The sequence below is a fragment of the Patiria miniata genome, unplaced genomic scaffold, assembly GCF_015706575.1.
Source record: "Patiria miniata isolate m_02_andy unplaced genomic scaffold, ASM1570657v1 HiC_scaffold_29, whole genome shotgun sequence".
Classification (NCBI taxonomy): Eukaryota; Metazoa; Echinodermata; class Asteroidea; order Valvatida; family Asterinidae; genus Patiria; species Patiria miniata.
The window spans coordinates 19,445,873-19,470,044 of NW_024037068.1; the positions used below are offsets into that span (position 1 = coordinate 19,445,873).

At 39.2% G+C, this 24,172-nt stretch overlaps 3 protein-coding genes and 1 long non-coding RNA gene across 4 annotated transcripts; 3 read left to right on the forward strand and 1 right to left on the reverse strand.

Annotated features, from left to right (window-relative positions):
- Nucleotides 1-319: 319 nt before the first annotated feature.
- Nucleotides 320-5,345, reverse strand: LOC119735244. Its single transcript, XM_038208949.1, has 4 exons — nt 3,313-5,345; nt 3,025-3,195; nt 2,518-2,730; nt 320-2,314 (listed from the first exon to the last, which is right to left on the reverse strand). The coding sequence occupies exons 1-4, from the start codon at nt 5,343-5,345 to the stop codon at nt 1,630-1,632; spliced, it is 3,102 nt and encodes a 1,033-aa protein (XP_038064877.1). The 3' UTR covers nt 320-1,629.
- Nucleotides 5,346-5,900: 555 nt separating this feature from the next.
- On the forward strand, nt 5,901-7,750 carry LOC119735975. The gene is made up of 2 exons (XM_038209953.1): nt 5,901-6,129; nt 6,288-7,750. Exons 1-2 carry the CDS (start codon nt 6,084-6,086, stop codon nt 7,022-7,024), a joined length of 783 nt encoding a protein of 260 aa, XP_038065881.1. The 5' UTR covers nt 5,901-6,083; the 3' UTR covers nt 7,025-7,750.
- A 5,328-nt stretch (nt 7,751-13,078) lies between these two features.
- Nucleotides 13,079-14,059, forward strand: LOC119735976. Its single transcript, XR_005272247.1, has 3 exons — nt 13,079-13,248; nt 13,340-13,531; nt 13,791-14,059. It is a non-coding gene; the product is annotated as an uncharacterized LOC119735976 (long non-coding RNA).
- Nucleotides 14,060-21,647: 7,588 nt separating this feature from the next.
- LOC119735376 lies at nt 21,648-22,905 on the forward strand. The gene is made up of 2 exons (XM_038209074.1): nt 21,648-21,814; nt 22,076-22,905. The coding sequence occupies exons 1-2, from the start codon at nt 21,769-21,771 to the stop codon at nt 22,825-22,827; spliced, it is 798 nt and encodes a 265-aa protein (XP_038065002.1). The 5' UTR covers nt 21,648-21,768; the 3' UTR covers nt 22,828-22,905.
- Nucleotides 22,906-24,172: the final 1,267 nt, after the last annotated feature.

Genomic DNA, 24,172 nt, shown 5'->3' on the forward strand with positions numbered 1-24,172 from the left:
AAACACGCAAAACCTTACAATATAATTGCGGGAAGACTGCTTGTTCCCCTTAGTTTGTTCAAATTGGAATCTTAGTTTGTTCAAATTGTGATTTCTAAAGACTTCTTTTTGAATTGTACTGTTATATTGTCTACCGTACATGTACAACCACGTTTGTTTATGGTGTAATTCGATGATTTTCTTTAGTTCCTCTTCCCTTTTGCTTTGTTTGTATTATAACTTTTTTTCGCAAAAGCTCTCATTGGTTTTGTACACGTTTTCCAACCGAGGAGTCCTCGATTCGGTTTTCATCCTCGATTCACCGATGATGTTGCACGTGTCCTCGATTTACACCATGAACAAACGCACCCACACACACATTTTGTTTCTAAACACTGGCAATCGTGGAGCCCCATATTGTCCCTAATCCTTATTCCTTTGTTAGCAGCAGCTCTCATTGGTTTTGCACGCAAATTTCAATCATGGACATATTGTTTGTTTTCTGACCATTACGTCTTAGGTCCACGATTGCCGGTATTTGCACACTCTAATAACTTTCCAATGGGCCTCTTTTGCTGGTCAACAGACTAAACTCAAAATAATGCCAAAAATACAGAACATATGTTATCTTTGAGAAATTTAAGATTTTTTTGGCGTCGATGACGGTCATCACGGATGCCCGAAATGCCTTGCTGTATTTATCCACTTGGTAATGTTTTGTTTTTAACCTTAAATTGGATATAATAACAGTTCTGACAAGCAAACTTATTTCTTTCTCTAAGTTTTGACCGCCCAACCTTCATTAATCGATACATTTATATCTAAAAATAAATTCCAAATTGATGAAGACCAATGTTCTTTTTAATTCAGTTGCAATGTTAATTCAGTTCTATTCAGTATTTCGTCATAGATATGACAATGATTTTATGTTGACAGGCGATGATGATTGTTTGAAAAAAATTACAAAAGTTCATACTGATCGTCCAAAATGTTCTAGACTATTCATGAACACGTTTCTAAAGGATGGGAGACACACTGCGGCCTAGTGATAGGATCAATACATTTTACTATAAATTATACTTAAACTAACCACCACAACAACTAAAGTGTTACTGTACATGATTTTAGCACTGATCTACAAAATGACCCGTCTCAATTCATATGCGGGACGAGTTCCGGACAAGTTGAGAACATTGTACGTATCGGGTCTAAATTGCGGGATACTTAACAACTTGAGTCAATCATTAGCTGATGAAAATTTTCCCAGAATAAATGTCCGGAACAAATGCAGACCTTCCTTTGGACAAAGTGAATGATTCCACTTAACTCTAGTTCGGGACTCTTCCTGCATAGGAATTGATTCGGACCCTAAAATTGTTTGCTTGATATTTTTCGAAATAAATCACAAAAGATAGAAATTTACTTTTTAAAAATCTGATAAATGCACCACATCCGTCACGTGCAATTCAGTACAAACTTGTCTTATTAAAGCGAGACTTTATCCATGTTTCGTAGCTATATTTACAAAACTAAGATGTACTTTTTAGTTTTAATAATTCAAACCAGTGTTAGTCTGTAGTACAGAAACAAATAAAGCCGTGTTTTCATTAAGAAAAACATATCCCTGCTGACAAATTCCTTATGAAATTCCTATTCCGCAATCGGGGAGGTCTTTTCACCAGTTCCGGATGAATTTGATTCAGACGTGGTTTGGCGTGGTGAAGGAAGGGGCTTTTCTGGGGACAAAGTGGTGGGAGAAACTTCGCGCATTGCTGTTTGGGTTGTCCACGGGGACTGTGGGTTAGACCAGCGGTGTTTTTTTATGTAAGGCTTGTAGCTGTATTTCGTCAGGTGTTTCGCCCCCGGATCAAAGGCCACGAAGCACCCGTCATTGACCACCGCTAGCTTGGTGTAGATGTCGTCGATTTGGAACTCCTTGACCACAGCCACCTCCATGAGATCGTGGCTGAACTCCAAGACCAGGATACCTCGTGGCACGGAGACGATCAGAGCGCCCTCTGGAGTCGAAGCCGCGGCCAGCTGGGAGTTTTGAGCAGGAGAGACCAGCCTCGAGGACGCGTTTCCAGTCATGCTGTACCGCAGAATGTCGTAAGGAGGGCAGTGGGTCGCCACAAGGATATTCAGATTGCGGTCCACAGAGACATTGTTCATTCCGACCTCGAGGGAACCATCCTGGAGCAAAATCCGACCCCTGACTTCGCCCTTTGGCCCGTAGATGAACAACTCCTGTGATTGGCTGTCACCAACGATCACCTGGCCCTCTTTGGACAGAGTAAGATTGGCTGGTGTTTTATTTTCAGCTGCGCATTCCCAACTGAATCAGAATGTAAGAATGAATATCCAAGTTACTGGTAAACAAAGCTCGAGTCGAACGATAAACAATATATCAAATATCAATTAAACAGCGGGAACACAAATGTAATAGTCAAACAATTTCAATATATGTTTAATTCTTGTTGACGATTTTGATAAGAAAATATAAATCGTTTAAAACCGCAGATACAATATCAGACCAACCTGTCTTCAATCTCTCCATCAGTGCTGCACGTTATGACACGTCTCAGATGGAAAATCAGCAATACCAGTTGTCCTGCCTCGTTAACGCCGATCTGACAGGATTTGTTGGGCAGGGTGCTCTTCTCGAATGGTAGCTCGCTTGTGCACCTGCCGTAGATGTCATACACGTAGAGTTTGCAGGCATGACGGCTGTCTACAACGTAGACAGTTTTGCTGCAGAGAAAACACATGTTTTATAATGTTTTAATTTGTGAAAATGACGTGGAATAATCAATCATTGGTGCCTTGGTACCTTTATTTCCTCTTGTTGTTTTTGCAAGAATTAGATCTTCTGGACCCGTCCATCAAAGTCACCTTTCACATATTTTGCTTTCAAAACATGTCCAGTAAAATGATGATATAAACATACACTACAATTGGGTACTTACAAAGAGTACCAAGAATTTCAGAGCATGAAACAAATTGTGGTATATATATTTTTAAGAACGCAATAACCTCTTGACACACCTTTTGTTATCCACGTCCATTCCCGTCGGTTTTTCGTAGCCACTAGAAGGATTTTCAAACGGTAGGCCGTACAAAACGGAAATCTCAATTGGCGATTTGACTGGGTACCCGCAGATGCTTATGGTCACAGAATGTAGCTTAACTGAACGAGGTGTGAAGGTTATTTTGTACCTAGAAGCAATGACAAACAATGGGTGCCGAATAGTGAAATGAAACATGAAGACCCAGAAACACATACAGACATAAATAGTAAACATAACAAGGCAAGGTTTTTGATTACTTTCTTACCTGCCATCTTGGCTATCGATGATGTCATCAGGCAACAGAACTTCTTCAGAACTCGAAGTAGAAATCGCAGCTTTAACATCATAGCCTCCGTTTGTGAGCTGCTGACCAAAACCATCGTATGTTTGGAGTGAGATTGTGTATGGCATGTTCAAGACAGCGGTGTTAAGTGGGCATTTTCCCAGCTGATGTGTGGACACTGCGGTAGAGTCTGGATGCAATGGGTCAACGTTGATGACAAAGGGACTGTTGGCGATGGGCTGACCGTCCACGAAGACAGACATACGTAGCTCACCGGCATCCGGTGGTGTGTAGACAATACGGAAGGTTTGACTGTCGTCGGTTTCCACAATCTGCGGTTCATCAATCGCGTATAAACGTTTGTCTTCTTGGTCTTGGTACCGAGACATGGAAAACTGGGCACTCAAGTTGCTAACCCGTGGAAGACGATGTTCAGGGGCTTTGAACTTGACGATGATTGTGTGCTCGCTATGGACGAATGCGTCCGTCCATGTCAAGTCACTGCAGACCTCGTCTTGCGATTGCTCAGCTTGGCCATCACCGGACGGGTTGTCGACAACAACAACTGGAAACGGACTGCTGGTGATAGGCACTCCAGACACGCTGATGTTCAGCTGATGAGGTCCTGCTACCAACGGCCGGAACTGTAACTCGTAAAAGTCACCGCATTGCTCACCGTGTTTGCACTCGAGGCTGCTACCATCAGGTGAGAGCAAGTACGCATGTAGTTCCCCACCAAGGCGATCTAAGGGTTGGCGAGATGGATGAAGAGCACAAATACGGACTCTGTGCGTGGCATTGAGGACCAAAGATGACTCATCACTCCCAGGGAAAGTAACTTTGAACCCTTGGGTCAGCGTTGGGTCCGCGATGGATGTGTTAAACTGTCCTAGGATGGGAATGAGTTTCTCAATGTCAGACAATACTTGGTCATGGTTTTCAGTAAAGGAAAGAAAAGCCTCATCGGCTGGGTGGAACGGCAGAGACCGATCAACATCGAGGGCGATAAGTTCTTGGAGTCTCGAGATGATCTGTTCACTGGTCTTCAGAAGGTCGACAGGGTTACCAATAACGCAAGCTGTCTCGGCGAACTGGCATGCGGAATCGCACTGAGAGACAAGCAACTCTGCGAAATTGGTTGGGTACTTTAGTTGAGCTGTTCTGTCCAAACACTGTTTCTTCAAAGCGTCGTTGACTGCTTCATGCGCGGTCTTGAGCTGGCGTTGGAGGCCTTCGAACATTTCGGAAAGTGCAGACGCCATCTCCTCAAACCGAGAACTCGTCTGATTTATCTCGGTGCTTATTCTCCCGGAAATTTCTTCGACTGTGCCCTTCTTCTTTCTCGCCGCCTGAGCAAGAATCTGCAACTCCTTCTTCACCTCAATTGATTTCTGATCTAGATCGACGACACCATGGCCCTGGTGGGCCGTCGGCACACACACCAGGCATATGGGCAGTTGGCAACCCTCCTCGTTGCAGAACAAGGTTAAGGCTTGCTTGTGATGCTGGCTGCAACGAGGTTTTTTACGCGAGATAAAAATCTCCGGCTGATTTTCCAACTGTTCCAACGGAATGACGACATGACCATCGTAGATCCGTAACCGGCCGTGAGCTTCCTTGCAATTCTCACAGAGAAAATTTGCGCAGTCCCCGTCAGAGCAGTAGCTCACTGCCGGACCGCCGTCTTTGCAGGATCCACAAATAAAGCTGCGAGACTGTTTGCGATCACTTTCAAACACACACTGAGAATCTCTCAGTGTCTTCACAATGAAATTATCTGGCAAGCCCTGCACTCCACTCTCTGGGAAGGGAGTATTCTGCTGACAGACCGGGCATTTGAACACCTGCTCATCGCCCGGTACACTCTTGCCGAGACAAGCGACGCAGACACCGTGTAGACAACGCAGAAATTTGGCCGCTCTGCAGCTATCGTCGTACTTCTCAGAGCACACCCGACAAATCAGTGAATCTTCGACGTCCCTTGTCGTCAGCCCAAATACGGATCTGCCCTCCATTATTTTATAACTTTACTGGTCAAACTTGAGGTCTTAAACTCAAATCAGAACCTTGAATTCGCCGTCAATTGATCACAAACCAGAAATCATTTATAATTCGACTGCAATGCACAATGCAATGCACAATGAACTACAACTACGAATACAAATTTAATTTTCAAAGATGTAGTTTTGAATATCAATGCGGTCTCTGCGTACCAGGCCACCGAAACACTTTTATTGAATGTATTGTCAAAATGGAAGTGCTAGGTCAACCGTATCCAACTGGGGCAGTGTCATATTAAATGTGGCCTCCTATAAATTTTGGTCTCTTGTAAACCAAACCTCTCATGTGACCTGTCGCTCTCTTTATCATCTAAACTTAGGCATGAGCATTACAACCAATGAGTCCGTATTTCAAAGAGTCAAAATTTCACACAACACCCTAATCGACTGTAAAAAAAAAAATCAATTTCCTGCCCTTACGATTGCGCATGCGTGCACACAACTGTGTCTTTTTTGTGATAGGGTCAGTTGTGACCTTAATCTCGTCCCTGGGAGGATCTTGAGGTTTGAATTCAATGCCCTGCTGTAGTTGCGCATTTATTGTTGGAAATTCCCAGGACCGATTATGAATGCCAGCACTGTAGATCAGACACAGTTTAACCAGCGACATAGACGTCAGTACTTCGGCGAACTGACGGTTACTTAAACGAGTAAGGATCCTTCACTCGTGTACAAAGAGAAACTTCATGAGACATGGCCGCGCAGGAAGTACCTGGTTTTCTCGACAACCTGATTCAAGGTAAATATTGACACAACAAATATAGAGTTGTAAAATAAAACTTGGTGGCATCTTTCGGGTAGCCTACAGAACATTTTTTGTTCATTCATTTATACATTTATTTACGTGTTTATGCTATAAAACGAAACTTTCTTGCTTTTTCTGTTGATTGCTTTTAGGTACAGTGATTGAAGCACGGGCAAAATTTCGTGTTTTGGACCCAAAGTCCGGAAAGCGGTACAATGTGAAGATTAAGGAAAAACGTCCAAAGTGGTATCAACTTTGTTTTAACTGTTTGCTTAGGAAACTGCATTTCAAGAAACGCAATCACAGTTCTTGCCACACTCTTGGTGAAACCGATTCCGAACCACTTAGGCCTACCCACGAAAATTTGACTGATATATCTGCCATTGAAGACCAACTTACCACAGACTCTGCCGATGGTTCTATTAACGACAACCATACGCCAACAGATCAAGATCAGAGAGGAGAAACTGAAGTTGTTGTTCACCCTACCCCTGACGCATGTGATAGCGACGGCCAGTGGTATGATGTTCCTCGTCCTTCCCATCAGGAAGGTGAAACAAGTGACATTGATCAGGAATACAACTACGAGGCAGTAGAGATCAGTGATATCAAAGCAGGCAGTGATGGGTCTTCTGATGTCACGCCCAGTCCGCAACCTCGCGAAGAGAAAGCGGAAAAGAGCACAACAGTGGAGACAAATTTACGCCATGACGTGGTCAATGAAATTGTTGTCTACACACCAGACGGCGAGGATCTTTCCGGTAACGCCGATGACTATTATGAACACAAGATCAGTAAAAGATACCAACAACTCATCTGTCGCCCATGTAACCCCGAATCTGAAATCGGGGAGCTAAATTTGCCATCAAGGTGCATACAAGCAGATTGAGTTGCCAAACTGTATTACGGTGGAACACCTTTGTAACAAGGTCCTTGGGACTTTATAAGATGATATGTATATCGCATTGGTAACGGGGAATATTTATCATTGTTTATTCACAGACAGAGTTTGCTTAATTATTATCAGTATTTTGCGTGCAGCTTTCAAAAACATAGACACATAACCCTTATTAAACTACCACCATACAGTTACTGAATGTTTCGAGCGCCACAGGCAATCAGACTATCTTGTGAAATATTCGGAATGAACTTATAAGCAACAATCTCAGATACCACTATTACGGTCGGTTAGACATGGTAGCTTACGCAAAACTAATACAGTAATATGTACAAATTTGGGAAAGGGGGCTATTTGTGAAATTCGGTCAGAGACCCACGTAATGTAATATTTTGGGGGAATCCTTGAAAATGCACTTTTGTTTCCAATTTAACCTTATTTTCAATTTTCGTTTTGCAATTTTCAGGATATTTTGTGCCTTTTTGAATTTTATACTAATGCCAATTTCGATTTTCGTTTTGCAATTTTCAGGATATTTTGTGCCTTTTTGAATTTTATACTAATGCCAATTTCAATATTCATGGCCAAAAGTGATGCCATTTTTGGCAGAAAATCTGAATGTTACAGTTATGTCAATACCACAAGTTGCCAGAGTTTTGGATATTTTGGTAGTTTTAATTCACTTTTCTTTGTGCTGGTACATGGCAGTAAGCCAATGAGCAAACTGTTCTCACAAAAAATGTTTGGAAAAATTCATTGCATGGACCCTTTAAGGCTCGGAATCTTAGAGAATGTTTTGAATAAATGCAATATGACATCAGAACAACACACAACAAAAAAAGATATTCACAGTAGCATAAAAAAGACATCTCCTACGGTTTTACTATTTGGGGGTTATTTTAGAGGGTAAATCATACATCGAAATGCAAAGTAGAACTGAAAAGCTTTGTTTACTTTGTTACTTTGTGACATATTTCCTATTTCTATTTTCATAATCATAAGACTGGCCACTTGTTTATCAGCCAGCAGGTGGACTTTTAAGAGTGTTTTTCTTTTGTGTAAATATTTGGTACATTTTGTATTATGATGATAAGTGTTAACTTTGAAATGTACTCAAAACGACTTAAAACCAGCGATAAAGGCAATCTAAAAAAGAAATACAATTTCGTTTTCATATTACGTGGAATAGAAACACCAATAACCAATATGAAGCAGCTATGTTACAACATGAATCGTTGAAAATTATTTTGTCTTTTCGATCAGTCCATCAGTGGATAATGAGCTTCTTTTATAGAACTCTCTGAGTCAAAAAAGCGGAACCCGAAACCAAAAAAATTACTTCATATTTAAAAAAGACATGTAGCATCAAAAATAATAATGACTGGAAAGCCAATTTCATAAGCTACTTTTAGATGAAAATTAATACTGAAATTGCTCAATCTGTTCAAAGAATATCACTATTTAAACGCAATGACCCTAAAACCTGTGTCGTCCAAAAAGGAAAAACACACAGAATACTTTTTTCATTTGCTGTCAACAACCGTAGTAAACAATATCTTTATTTACAACGGCCCTGGTTAGGCAAAGAATATGATTTATAAAATGCAATTTTTCAAAAGACGGCCTTTTAAAATGACTTTGTTGAATGCTTTTAACTTTTAAATTGAGGTTTTATCGCTGATGGTGATACTTGAAGACAATTGTGACGACTATTCTTGAAATAGCATTTTTGGACGAAAGAGGTTTTAGGGTCATTGTGTTTAAAATGGTGATATTCTTTGAACGGATTGAGCAATTTCACAATTTTTTTCATCTTAAAGTAGCTTATGAAATTGGCTTTCCAGTCATTATTATTTTTGTTGCTACATGTTTTTTTAAATATGAAATATAATTTTGGGGGTTTGGGTTCGGATAATTTTTTGACTCACCCTGTACTTTGTTGGCGAGGGTGGACAAGCTTTAACTGTCGTAAAACACAAGCTTTCTTACGAACTCCAAACGAAACCTTTTGCCTCTCATGTTACAAACCGATTTACCGACATTCGTAATTAGGGCAAGCCTTTTAATAGCTCTTAAACTGACTTTCGACTACAATTACGACAGTGTATATCGTTACAACAGTATAGATCGCTCCTTTTAATCATTATTGACAAACCGGCATGGCCCTGTGCTGATACAATCATGACCGAAAAGCAAAAGGCCATTTATTTAGTTTTGTTCTCCTTTTTCATTTTGTCCGTTTTTAAGACGTTACGACTGAACTTTGTATGAAATTGAACGGTTCTTTGGCCTTTGGTGACCCGTGGGAAAGGCATATCGACTTGTGTCGCGGTGCACGATAACTTGATATGAAATAAATATATCGATGTATGTTCAATATAACCATGCATCCCTTGCATGATTGTGCCTTCACTGAGGGTCGCTGTTTTGAAAGTACAAATTATCAATTCATACGTATCACAGAATAGCAAAGACCCAACCTCGTTCCCAAAACTTACTCTGTTTCAAACCTCGTTTCCAACATTAAGCCCTGGGGTGGGAACTTGCTTCCTTTATCCTGAGTCGGTACCACAATTTGCAAGGAATTGGTTTATATCGTGTACTTGGTGTGGTTGACTCCAACGTGTACTGCGTGTTTTCACGTTCATTGTAATTCTTTCATCCACAACTTCTGAAAATGTTTTCCTTTCAATTTGTTCATATTGATATGCAAGGTGAAACTGCCAATTGGCTGGATAAGATTATTACATTTTATCTGTAAACAAATTCGGGTTTTTTTAACTCGCGCCGCGACGAATTGACTCTCTTTTTACCCCAGACACCACATACGAACGCATACGCTGTTGTAACGCACAGCCAGGCGCAAGACTATTCCTCATTTGCATATGTGTGCAATATTGAACATGCATACGATTCAATACCAGGTTGAGAGAGCAGGTACGTACAACCTGGTACGTACTTGTGACCCAGTACTTCTCTGTGTTGACTGAAGTTAAAGCCCATTCTTATCGCACAATGACAGAAATTTGCTTTCGCAATGGCGGGACTTTCCCTGGGGTTTCCCAGCCCGTTGAAGGATAACAGATGGGCAACATCAAACAATTAATGATTGTAACTTTCGATAAAAACAGTTGACGCTTTGAGGCAAATTTAAGTTGAAAATAAGTTGAAACTTAACTACAACTTGAAATTGCCTAAGTAAAAGATAATAAAGTAATACAAGTGATACTTTGAGAAACTTTGGACAAACTTCAACTAAGTTTTATTACAATTTCATAAAAAACAAGTGAACAGGTACCTCACTGATGAGTATATTGGCAAGAATAAACAGAAATTTGGATTATCTACTAGCAAAACGAAATTGAAAGGACCAAGACAAAAAATGATTTTTTTACCAAAATATGGCTTCATGGAAAAGGTGGTACTGGCAAACAATGAGAAAGCAGTATGTGGCTGAGGACGTGTACTAAATTAATCTTTTATATTTTTCGAATCTGCAGTCAGCTTGAAATTATGTCATATTTGCCCAAATGTTTTTCAACCTAACGGGGTAGTTTATGTCCATGTAGTGTATGTGTCTTGACTTAGATTGATATAAAAGCGGCTCCCTAAATTTCTCTGATCTGATCGGAGCTGCTAACAAATTTTACTTCTGATGGTAACCGGGAACCACCGACTATTGTTGCGACACCGCAGACATTGGCATGAAGTCATTCTTGTTTCGATTTAAATAACAATTGCAATCGTTACTACTCCATTTTTGCTTGGAGTATAATGGTGCTAGGTACAAATCTGGTGCTTTATACTTAAGTTTAGGACGTAGAGGACTTTTCCAAGTGTTGAATTCAAACATTCCAGGGAAATTATAACAATATGTATGTGGTATTTTTTCAAGTATTAAGGCATTGATGACTTTTTTAACTTTACATAACTCTCGCGGAGCTTCATGTATACATTTCAATAACTCTTCACAAAATAGTCATGTATGAGACTGCTTTAATGGAATTGGTAAGAATCTAGACTTATTTCTATTACAACGAGAGTGTACAGAAGGATGTCATTTGTTAGGTTCAACTTTTTGTTTTACTCCTTTCGCTAATAATGACATTGGAAGTTCACACCCACGATTTACAGAACGCTCATTATATGTATTTTTTTTTTAGGTATTTGCGATTACTCCTCAAAATATAAGAACTGTACCGCTAAACCAAAACAACAAAATGCTGTATTTACCTTGGCGGAAACTGTCATCGGAACAAAATAAAAAAAGTGAGAAGAACTCAAACCAATTTCAGTAAAAATTCTGATCGGTCTAAGCCCTCTGCATTCTAAAGCATGACAAATCCTGTAAAGTACTTTTTAACAATCCAATAGTGGAGACAAATAGCTATGAAAGCACTTGATTGATAATATTACTTCAGTTTATTTAAAATACAAAATACCTATATTTAAATATGAGTTATTCAATTTTCTTAAAAATTGTATGAGCAATATTTTTCTGAAATCAGCAATATTATAAAAACGTGATGCATGTTTTCTTGTATTACACTACAATGAGGAACTTTACTGCCACAGTCATGCTTTTTATGGCGTGGGGGGGGGGGAGTTGATGGTACCTTTTCGTGGACGACCCTAAGTTATTTCGATGTATGCTATCAGTAAAATGCATTCCCCCACGCCATTCAACATGTTCCTCCCCCAAGACCTGAACTCAGCAAATATGCACACAGATAATAATTACGGAACAAGTAGAACATTATTAGCTGGGCTGTTATTGATTTGATTGTTTTACTTTTTCCGGAGGGGAGAAATTTCCCTTAAATTGTAATATTTGGGCAGACAGGCAATGGGAAATTATAAAGATTACAACTGAGGGTAGGGAACCACGATGTCCGTTGATTAATTTGTGTCTGTAATTTGTATTCTGTCATTATCCTGCCCTTACGTTTGCGCATGCGTGCAAACAATTTTGCTTTTTTTTCTGTGATAGGGTCAATAGTGAATTTAATCTGGTCCCTTGGAGGATGGTAAAGTTTGAATACAATGGCCTGTAGTTGCGCAATTATTGTTGGAAGTTCCCGTTGCCACCATGACGTCGGTCGTTTTTGTCCTCGCCTTGTTCTGGTTGATTTTTATTTTTTTGCAAGGTTAGGAACCACGATGGCCGTTGATTAATTTGTCTGTAATTAGTAAAACATGTAATACAAATTAACCAAACATCACTCTGGTTCTCCGTCATTATCCTGCCCTTACATATGCGCATGCGTGCACACAGTCTGGTCCTTTTTGTGATGGGTCTATCTATTGTGTCCTTAAAGGGGCACTAGGTTCTGAAATCCCAGAAAATGTCATGTTTTTTATTGTTAACTTATCATATTTTAAGCATCTTTTTGAAAGGAAACCAACCAAATGTCTTACCGTTCCCAAGAAAATACGGGAAAAAACCGGCTGTTTACATCGGACACAACGGAGTGCGAATACGTTTTTCCTGTCGTTTTCAATCAATGTACGATATACACGTTGTGTGTCTATTATAACATACGTACACCCAACCGTGCTCGCGAACAGCGGTGACCAATCACCAACGCACAAAATGTGGTTTCTTACACGTCTGCAAAAGGCGAACACTTTGCAGATAAAATCACGACTAGCACCCAAACAGCTCGACTTTTGGGGTCGCAAAAGTGGACCACGAAAGTCGTTCTCGCACGCATAATACAGGAATAACACAAAACGCCCAGTTTTTAACGTATTTGTACCCCGTTGTGTCCGATGTTTATATCCCACTTTTAAATGTTCTTTCCGATTAACATCATTTCGTTCAAAGCGCGCTGTGTAGCCCATTTGGGCTGTTCCAGGACGCAGTATCCCTATAATCTGGCCCCTTTTTATCGTGAGGTTTGAATACAGCTGGCCTGCTGTGGTTGCGCAATTATTGGTGGAAATTCTGGAAATTCCCGAGGTCGCCCGTGACGTCGGACTTTTTTATTCCTCGCCTTTCTCTGGTTGAATAATTTTTGATAAAGGCCAATGATGATTGTCAGTACTCCAGACCGACCACAGTTTAACCAGCTACATGTAAAAAGAATTCAACACAACGGCAAACTGGTTTGTTACTTAAACCAGGAGGAACCTTTCACTCGCGTACAGAACAAGTTCGATTAGACATATGGCAGCACAGAAGGTACCTAGTTTCCTCGACAACCTGTTACAAGGTAAATATGGATCCAACAAATTGTCGCAGTTGTGAAATAAAACTGTTAGTGGCAACTTTGTTTTTGTGTCAACTTTTTTTTTTTTATAAAGAACGATGAAGAACGATGATGAATGCCACCACTGCATATCGGTCACAGTTTAACCAGTGACATGTAGGAGTCATCGCTACGGGAAACTGACTGTTACTTAAACGAGTACGAATCCCCACACGGGTACAGAAAGAAACTTGATGAGAGATGGCAACTCAGAGAGTACCTGGTTTCCTCGCCCAAGTGTTACAAGGTAAATACGGGCCCAACAAATTGTCACAGCTATGAAATAAAGCTTGCAGGTACAGAAAAAGTCCCTAGTGTACTTCATTCATACATGCATTCAGATTAAAGATGTGAAAAGAAACTTCCACTGTTAAATTAATTTACTAATACCCTTGTTTTCTGTTTCTCAAGTAGACATAAATTAATCCATATCCTAATAGCTGCAAGGATATATTCTTCTGCATCAAAATGTATTTCCATTTTTTTTTCTGTTTTTCTGCTATTAGGTTCAGTAATTGCAGAACGGGCACAATTTCGTGTCTTGGACCCGAAGTACGGAAAGCGGTACAACGTGAAGATTAAGGAAAAACGTCCAGAGTGCCATCAACCTTGTTTTAAGTGTTTGCTTAGGCAACTGCATTTCAAGAAACGCAATCACAGTTATTGCCCACTCTTAGTGAAACCGATTCCGAACCACTTAGGCCTACCCGTGAAACATTTACCAACGAAAACTTGACTGATATATCTGCCACTGAAGACATGGGCGTCGCGAGGGGGGGGGCAACCCCTGGAAAAGCAAAAAAAAAAAAAAAAAAAAGGACGCAAAAAAAAAAAAAAAAAAAAAAAGAGGCGCGAAGACAAAGTGGTGTAAATTTAATGAGTTTGGGGGGGGGGGGCAAAATGTCCCTGCCCCCTCTAAAACTGATAAATCGAAAATGTGTTGAAAAATACAAGCATTTTTGGTCAAAAAATGTTTTTGCCCCCCTCTAGAAAAAATCCTGGCGACGCCCATGACTGAAGACCAACTTACCACCGACTCTGCCGATGGTTCTATTAATGACAACCATACGCCAACAGATCAAGATCACAGAGGAGAAACTGAAGTTGTTGTTCACCCTACCCCTGACGCATGGGATAGCGACGGCCAGTACTATTATGTTCCTCGTCCTTCCCATCAGGAAGGTGAAACAAATGACATTGATCAGGAATACAACTACGAGGCAGTAGAGATCAGTGATATCAAAGCAGGCAATGATGGGTCTTCTGATGTCACGCCCAGTCCGCAACCTCGCGAAGAGAAAGCGGAAAAGAGTACAACAGTGCAAGGGCGGATCCAGAACACAATTTTGGAGGGGGCCAAAAAAATTTTTGGTTCCCCCCAAAAAGTGGGTCAAAAAAATTACGGCGTGGGGTTCGGGGCCCGCTTAAGGGCCCCGAAAAAAATTTGGATTCTAGATGCTCTGTGGTGTGATCTGAGGCGATTTCTGACCACTTTAACCAATGTTTTTTTTGAGGAAAATATGGTGGTGTACTCACTGCCCAGCCTTTATTGCTATGTCAAAAAGTGGGTCAAAAAAATTACGGCGTGGGGTTCGGGGCCCGCTTAAGGGCCCCGAAAATTTTTTGGATTCTAGATGCTCTGTGGTGCGATCTGAGGCAAATTCTGACCACTTTAACCAATGTTTTTTTTTTGAGGAAAAGATGGTGGTGTACTCATTGCCTGCCGTTATTTCGATGTCACATAAAAAAAAAAAAAAATTGATTTCGTTTTGGGGGGGGGCCATGGCCCCCTTTGGCCCCCCCCCCCCTGGATCCGCCCTTGCAACAGTGGAGACAAATTTACGCCATGACGTGGTCAATGAAATTGTTGTCTACACACCAGACGGCAAGGATCTTTCCGGTGACACCGATGACTATTATGAGCACAGGATCAGTAAAAGATACCAACAACTCATCTGTCGCCCATGTAACCCCGAATCTGAAATCGGGGAGCTAAATTTGCCATCAAGGTGCATACAAGCAGATTGAGTTGCCAAACTGTATTACGGTGGAACACCTTTGTAACAAGGTCCTTGGGACTTTATAAAATTATATGTATATTGCATTGGTAACGGGGAAAATTTATCATTGTTTATTCACAGACAGAGTTTGCTTAAATATTATCAATATTTTGCGTGCAGCTTTCAAAAACATAGACACATAACCCTTCTTAAACTACCACCATACAGTTACTGAATGTTTCGAGCGCCACAGGCAATCAGACTATTTTGTGAAATATTCGGAATGAACTTATAAGCAACAATCTCAGATACCACTATTACGGTCGGTTAGACATGGTAGCTTACGCAAAACTAATACAGTAATATGTACACATTTTGGAAAGGGGGCTATTTGTGAAATTCGGTCAGAGACCAACGTAATGTAATATTTTGGGGGAATCCTTGAAAATGCACTTTTGTTTCCAATTTAACCTTATTTTCAATTTTCGTTTTGCAATTTTCAGGATATTTTGTGCCTTTTTGAATTTTATACTTTTGCCAATATCAATATTCATGGCCAAAAGTGATGCCATTTTTGGCAGAAAATCTGAATGTTACAGTTATGTCAATACCACAAGTTGCCAGAATTTCGGATATTTTGGTAGTTTTAATTCACTTTTCTTTGTGCCAACACATGGCAGTAAGCCAATGAGCAAACTGTTCTCACAAATAAATATTTGGAAAAATTCATTGCATGAACCCTTTAAGGCTCGGAATCTTAGAAAATGTTTTGAATAAATGCAATATGACATCAGAACAACACACAACAAAAATATATTCACAGTAGCATAAAAAGACAACTCCTACGGTTTTACTTTTTGGGGGTTATTTTAGAGGGTAAATCATACATCAAAATGCAAAGTAGAACTGAAAAGCTTTGTTTACTTTGTTACTTTGTTACATATTTCCTATTTCTATTTTCATAATCATAAGATTGGTCAATTGTTTATCAGCCAGCCGGTGGACTTTTAAGAGTGTTTTTCTTTTGTGTAAATATTTGGTACATTTTGTATTATGATGATAATTGTTAACTTTGAAATGTACTCAAAACGACTTAAATCCAGCGATATAGACAATTTAAAAAGAAATACAATTTCGTTTTCATATTACGTGGAATAGAAACACCAATAACCAATATGAAGCAGCTATGTTACAACATGAATCGTTGAAAATTATTTTGTCTTTTCGATCAGTCCATCAGTGGATAAAGAGCTTCTTTTATAGAACTCTCTGTCCTATATACATTTGTGAAGTAAATATTTATATACAGGGTGAGTCAAAAAAGCGAAACCCAAACCCAAAAAAATTACTTCATATTTAAAAAAGATATGTAGCATCAAAAATAAAAATGACTGGAAAGCCAATTTCATAAGCTACTTTTAGATGAAAAATAATACTGAAATATCAATCTGTTCAAAGAATATCACTATTTAAACGCAATGACCCTAAAACCTGTGTCGTCCAAAAAGGAAAAACACACAGAATACTTTTTTCAACAGCTGTCAACAACTGTAGTAAACAATATCTTTATTAACAACCCTGGTTAGGCAAAGAATATGATTTATAAAAGGCAATTTTTCAAAAGACGGCAATTCAAAATGAATTTGTTGAATGCTTTTAAATTGAGGTTTTATCGCTGATGGTGATGCTTGAAGACAATTGTGACGACTATTCTTGAAATAGCATTTTTGGACGAAAGAGGTTTTAGGGTCATTGTGTTTAAAATGGTGATATTCTTTGAACGGATTGAGCAATTTCACAATTTTTTTCATCTTAAAGTAGCTTATGAAATTGGCTTTCCAGTCATTATTATTTTTGTTGATACATGTTTTTTTTAAATATGAAATATAATTTTGGGGGTTTGGGTTCGGATAATTTTTTGACTTACCCTGTACTTTGTTGGCGAGGGTGGACAAACTTTAACTGTCGTAAAACACAAGCTTTCTTACGAACTCCAAACGAAACCTTTTTGCTTCTCATGTTACAAACCGATTTACCGACATTCGTAATTTGGGCCAGCCTTTTAATAGCTCTTAAACTGACTTTCGACAACAATTACGACAGTGTATATCGTTACAACAGTATAGATCGCTTCTTTTAAGCAATATTGACAAACCGGCATGGCCCTGTGCTGATGCAATCATGACCGGAAAACAATAGGCCAATTATTTGGTTTCGTTCTCCTTTTACATTTTGTCCGTTTTTAAGACGTTACGACTGAACTTTGTATGAAATTGAACGGTTCTTTGGCCTTTGGTTACCCGTGGGAATGGCATTTCGACTTATGTCGCGGTGCACGATCACTTGATATGAAAAAAATATATATCGATGCATGTTTAATATAACCATGCATCCCTTGCATGATTGTGCCTTCACTGAGGGTCGCTGTTTTGAAAGTACAAATTATCAATTCATACGTATCACAGAATAGCAAAGACCCAACCTCGTCCCCAAAACTTACTCTGTTTCAAACCTCGTTTCCAACATTAAGCCCTGGGATGGGAACTTGCTTCCTTTATCCTGAGTCGGTACCACAATTTGCAAGGAAATGATTTATATCGTGTACTTGGTGTGGTTGTCTCCAACGTGTACTGCGTGTTTTCACGTTCATTGTAATTCTTTCGTCCACAACTTCTGAAAAAATATTTTCCTTTTCAATTTGTTCATATTGATATGCAAGGTGAAACTGCCAATTGGCTGGATAAGATTGTTACATTTTATCTGTAAACAAATTCGGGTTTTATTAACTCGCGCCGCGACGAATTGACTCTCTTTTTACCCCAGACACCACATACGAACGCATACGCTGTTGTAACGCACAGCCAGGCGCAAGACTATTCCTCATTTGCATATGTGTGCAATATTGAACATGCATACGATTCAATACCAGGTTGAGAGAGCAGGTACGTACAACCTGGTACGTACTTGTGACCCAGTACTTCTCTGTGTTGACTGAAGTTAAAGCCCATTCTTATCGCACAATGACAGAAATTTGCTTTCGCAATGGCGGGACTTTCCCTGGGGTTTCCCAGCCCGTTGAAGGATAACAGATGGGCAACATCAAACAATTAATGATTGTAACTTTCGATAAAAACAGTTGACGCTTTGAGGCAAATTTAAGTTGAAAATAAGTTGAAACTTAACTACAACTTGAAATTGCCTAAGTAAAAGATAATAAAGTAATACAAGTGATACTTTGAGAAACTTTGGACAAACTTCAACTAAGTTTTATTACAATTTCATAAAAAACAAGTGAACAGGTACCTCACTGATGAGTATATTGGCAAGAATAAACAGAAATTTGGATTATCTACTAGCAAAACGAAATTGAAAGGACCAAGACAAAAAATGATTTTTTTTTTCCAAAATATGGCTTCATGGAAAAGGTGGTACTGGCAAACAATGAGAAAGCAGTATGTGGCTGAGGACGTGTACTAAATTAATCTTTTATATTTTCGAATCTGCAGTCAGCTTGAAATTATGTCATATTTGCCCAAATGTTTTTCAACCTAACGGGGTAGTTTATATCCATGTAGGGTATGTGTCTTGACTTAGATCGATATAAAAGCGGCTCCCTAATTTTCTCTGATCTGATCGGAGCTGCTAACAAATTTTACTTCTGATGGAATGTCCGGGAACCACCGACTATAGTTGCGACACCGCAGACAATGGCACCGCAGACAATGGCACGAAGTCATTCTTGTTTCGATTTAAATAACAATTCCAATCGTTACTACTCCATTTTCGCTTGGAGTATAATGGTGCTAGGTACAAATCTGGTGCTTTATACTTAAGTTTAGGACGTAGAGGACTTTTCCAAGTGTTGAATTCAAACATTCCAGGGAAATTATAACAATATGTATGTGGTATTTTTTTTCAAGTATTAAGGCATTGATGACTTTTTTAACTTTACATAACTCTCGCGGAGCTTCATGTATACATTTCAATAACTCTTCACAAAATAGTCATATATGAGACTGCTTTACTGGAATTGGTAAGAATCTAGACTTGTTTCTATTACAAGGAGAGTGTACAGAAGGATGCCATTTGTTAGGTTCAACATTTTGTTTTACTCCTTTCGCTAATAATGACATTGGAAGTTCACACCCACGATTTACAGAACGATCATTATATGTATATTTTTTTTTAGGTATTTGCGATTACTCATCAAAATAATAAGAACTTTACCGCTAAACCAAAACAACAAAATGCTGTATTTACCTTGACGGAAACTGTCATCGGAACAAAATAAAAAAAGTGAGAAGCACTCAAACCAATTTCAGTAAAAATTCTGATCGGTCTAAGCCCTCTGCATTCTAAAGCATGACAAATCCTGTAAAGTAATTTTTAACAATCCAATAGTGGAGACAAATAGCTATGAAAGCACTTGATTGATAATCTTACTTAAGTTTATATCAAATACAAAATACCTACATTTAAATATGAGTTATTTAATTTTCTCAAATATTGTATGAGCAATATTTTTCTGAAATCAGCAATATTATAAAAACGTGATGCATGTTTTCTTGTATTACACTACAATGATGAACTTTACTGCCACAGTCATGCTTTTTATGGCGTGGGGGGGGGGGAGTAGATGGTACCTTTTCGTGGACGACCCTAAGTTATTTCGATGTATGCTATCAGTAAAATGCATTCCCCCACGCCATTCAACATGTTCCTCCGCCAAGACCCGAACTCAGCAAATATGCACACAGATAATAATTACGGAACAAGTAGAACATTATTAGCTGGGCTGTTATTGATTTGATTGTTTTACTTTTTCTGGAGGGGAGAAATTTCCCTTAAATTGTAATATTTGGGCAGACAGGCAATGGGAAAATATAAAGATTACAACTGAGGGTAGGGAACCACGATGTCCGTTGATTAATGTGTGTCTGTAATTTGTATTCCGTCATTATCCTGCCCTTACGTTTGCGCATGCGTGCAAACAATTTTGTCTTTTTTTCTGTGATAGGGTCAATAGTGACTGTAATCTGGTCCCTGGGAGGATGGTAAAGTTTGAATACAATGGCCTGTAGTTGCGCAATTATTGTTGGAAGTTCCCGTTGCTACCATGACGTCGGACGTTTTTGTCCTCGCCTTGTTCTGGTTGATTTTTTTTTGATTTTTTTGCAAGGTTAGGAACCACGATGGCCGTTGATTAATTTGTCTGTAATTAGTAAAACATGTAATACAAATTAACCAAACATCACTCTGGTTCTCCGTCATTATCCTGCCCTTACATATGCGCATGCGTGCACACAGTCTGGTCCTTTTTGTGATGATTCTATCTATTGTGTCCTTAAAGGGGCACTAGGTTCTGAAATCCCAGAAAATGTCATGTTTTTGATTGTTAACTTATCATATTTCAAGCATCTTTTTGAAAGGAAACCAACCAAATGTCTTACCGTTCCGAAGAAAATACGGGAAAAAACCGGCTGTTTACATCGGACACAACGGAGCGCGAATACGTTTTTCCTGTCGTTTTCAATCAATGTACGATATACACGTTGTGTGTCTATTATAACATACGTACACCCTACCGTGCTCGCGAACAGCGGTGACCAGTCACCAACGCACAAAATGTGGTTTCTTACACGTCTGCAAAAGGCGAACACTTTGCAGATAAAATCACGACTAGCACCCAAACAGCTCGACTTTTGGGGTCGCAAAAGTGGACCACGAAAGTCGTTCTCGCACGCATAATACAGGAATAACACAAAACGCCCAGTTTTTAACGTATTCGTAACCCGTTGTGTCCGATGTTTATATCCTACTTTTAAATGTTCTTTCCGATTAACATCATTTCGTTCAAAGCGCGCTGTGTAGCCCATTTGGGCTGTTCCAGGACGCAGTATCCCTATAATCTGGCCCCTTTTTTATCGTGAGGTTTGAATACAGCTGGCCTGCTGTGGTTGCGCAATTATTGGTGGAAATTCTGGAAATTCCCGATGTCGCCCGTGACGTCGGACTTTTTTATTCCTCGCCTTCCTCTGGTTGAATAATTTTTGATAAAGGCCAATGATGATTGTCAGTACTCCAGACCGACCACAGTTTAACCAGCTACATGTAAAAAGAATTCAACACAACGGCAAACTGGTTTGTTACTTAAACCAGGAGGAACCTTTCACTCGCGTACAGAACAAGTTCGATTAGACATATGGCAGCACAGAAAGTACCTAGTTTCCTCGACAACCTGTTACAAGGTAAATATGGATCCAACAAATTGTCGCAGTTGTGAAATAAAACTGTTAGTGGCAACTTTGTTTTTGTGTCAACTTTTTTTTTTTTAAAGAACGATGAAGAACGATGATGAATGCCACCACTGCATATCGGCCACAGTATAACCAGTGACATGTAGGAGTCATCACTACGGGAAACTGACTGTTACTTAAACGAGTACGAATCCCCCACACGGGTACAAAAAGAAACTTGATGAGAGATGGCAACGCAGAGAGTACCTGGTTTCCTCGCCAAAGTGTTGCAAGGTAAATACGGACCCAACAAATTGTCACAGCTATGAAATAAAGCTTGCAGGTACAGAAAAAGTCCCTAGTGTACTTCATTCATACATGCATTCAGATTAAAGATGTGAAAAGAAACTTCCACTGTTAAATTAATTTACTAATACCCTTGTTTTCTGTTTCTCAAGTAGACATAAAACTAATCAATATCCTAATAGCTGCAAGGATATATTCTTCTGCATCAAAATGTATTTCAATTTTTTTTTTCTGTTTTTCTGCTATCAGGTTCAATAATTACAGAACGGGCACAATTTCGTGTCTTGGACCCGAAGTCCGGAAAGCGGTACAACGTGAAGATTAAGGAAAAACGTCCAAAGTGGTATCAACTTTGTTTTAACTGTTTGCTTAGGAAACTGCATTTCAAGAAACGCAATCACATTTCTTTCAACACTCTTGGTGAAACCGATTCCGAACCACTTAGGCCTACCCACGAAACATTTACCCACGAAAATTTGACTGATATATCTGCCACTGCAGACCAACTTACCACAGACTCTGCCGATGGTTCTATTAACGACAACCATACGCCAACAGATCAAAATCAGAGAGGAGAAACTGAAGTTGTTGTTCACCCTACCCCTGACGCACGGGATAGCGATGGCCAGTACTATAATGTTCCTCGTTCTTCCCATCAGAAAGGTGAAACAAGTGACATTGATCAGGAATACAACTACGAGGCAGTAGAGATCAGTGATATCAAAGCAGGCAATGATGGGTCTTCTGATGTCACGCCCAGTCCGCAACCTCGCGAAGAGAAAGCGGAAAAGAGCACAACAGTGGAGACAAATTTACGCCATGATGTGGTCAATGAAATTGTTGTCTACACACCAGACGGCGAGGATCTTTCCGGTAACACCGATGACTATTATGAGCACAAGATCAGTAAAAGATACCAACAACTCATCTGTCTCCCATGTAACCCCGAATCTGAAATCGGGGAGCTAAATTTGCCATCAAGGTGCATACAAGCAGATTGAGTTGCCAAACTGTATTACAGTGGAACACCTTTGTAACAAGGTCCTTGGGACTTTATAAAATTATATGTATATTGCATTGGTAACGGGGAAAATTTAACATCGTTTATTCACATACAGAGTTTGCTTAAATATTATCAATATTTTGCGTGCAGCTTTAAAAAACATAGACACATAACCCTTATTAAACTACCACCATACAGTTACTGAATGTTTCAAGCGCCACAGGCAATCGGACTATTTTGTAAAATATTCGGAATGATCTTATATGCAACAATCTCAGATACCACTATTACGGTCGGTTAGACATGGTAGCTTACGCAAAACTAATACAGTAATAATGTACAAATTTGGGAAAGGGGGCCATTTGTGAAATTCGGTCAGAGACCCACGTTATGCAATATTTTGGGGGAATCCTTGAAAATGCACCTCTGTTTCCAATTTAACCTTATTTTCAATTTTCGTTCTGCAATTTTCAGGATATTTTGTGGTTTTTTTTATTTTATACTAATGCCAATTTTAATATTCATGGCCAAAAGTGATGCCATGTTTGGCAGAAAATCTGAATGTTACAGTTATGTCGATACCACAAGTTGCTAGAATTTTGGATATTTTGGTAGTTTTAATTCACTTTTCTTTAGTGATTCGTTGTTGTGCCGGTACATGGCAGTAAGCCAATGAGCAAACTGTTCTCACAAAGAAATTTTTGGAAAAATTCATTGCATGGACCCTTTAAGGCTCGGAATCTTAGAGCATTTTTTGAATAAATGCAATATGACATCAGAACAACACACAACAAAAAAAGATATTCACAGCAGCATAAAAAAGACAACTATTTGGGGGTTTTTTAGAGGGTAAATCATACATCAAAATACATCATAAGATTGGCCACTTGTTTATCAGCCAGCAGGTGGACTTTTAAGAGTGTTTCTCTTTTGTGTAAATATTTGGTACATTTTGTATTATGATGATAATTGTTAACTTTGAAATGTACTCAAAACGACTTAAAACCAGCGATAAAGACAATTTAAAAAAAGAAATACAATTTCGTTTTCATATTACGTGGAATAGAAACACCAACAACTATTGTAAAGCAGCTATGTTACAACATGAATCGTAGGAAATTATTTTGTCTTCTCGATCAGTCCATCAGTGGATAATGAGCTTCTTTTATAGAACTCTCTGTCCTATATACAATTGTGAAGTATATATTTATATACACGGTGAGTCAAAAAAGCGGAACCCAGACCCCCCCAAAAATTACTTCATATTTAAAAAAGATATGTAGCATCAAAAATAATAATGAATGAAAAGACAATTTCATTGGCTACTTTTAGATGAAAAAAAT

What these genes read in the sequence shown, in the direction of transcription:
- LOC119735244 (XM_038208949.1), bottom strand. Translation starts at nt 5,345, where the DNA reads ATGGAGGGCAGATCCGTATTTGGGCTGACGACAAGGGACGTCGAAGAT. An exon ending in ATCGATAGCCAAGATGGCAG is followed by an intron (nt 3,196 to 3,312) that starts GTAAGAAAGTAA and finishes CATTGCTTCTAG; the next exon opens with GTACAAAATAACCTTCACAC. An exon ending in ATGGACGTGGATAACAAAAG is followed by an intron (nt 2,731 to 3,024) that starts GTGTGTCAAGAG and finishes TTTTCTCTGCAG; the next exon opens with CAAAACTGTCTACGTTGTAG.
- LOC119735376 (XM_038209074.1), top strand. Translation starts at nt 21,769, where the DNA reads ATGGCAACGCAGAGAGTACCTGGTTTCCTCGCCAAAGTGTTGCAAG. An exon ending in CCTCGCCAAAGTGTTGCAAG is followed by an intron (nt 21,815 to 22,075) that starts GTAAATACGGAC and finishes TTCTGCTATCAG; the next exon opens with GTTCAATAATTACAGAACGG.
- LOC119735975 (XM_038209953.1), top strand. Translation starts at nt 6,084, where the DNA reads ATGGCCGCGCAGGAAGTACCTGGTTTTCTCGACAACCTGATTCAAG. An exon ending in TCTCGACAACCTGATTCAAG is followed by an intron (nt 6,130 to 6,287) that starts GTAAATATTGAC and finishes GATTGCTTTTAG; the next exon opens with GTACAGTGATTGAAGCACGG.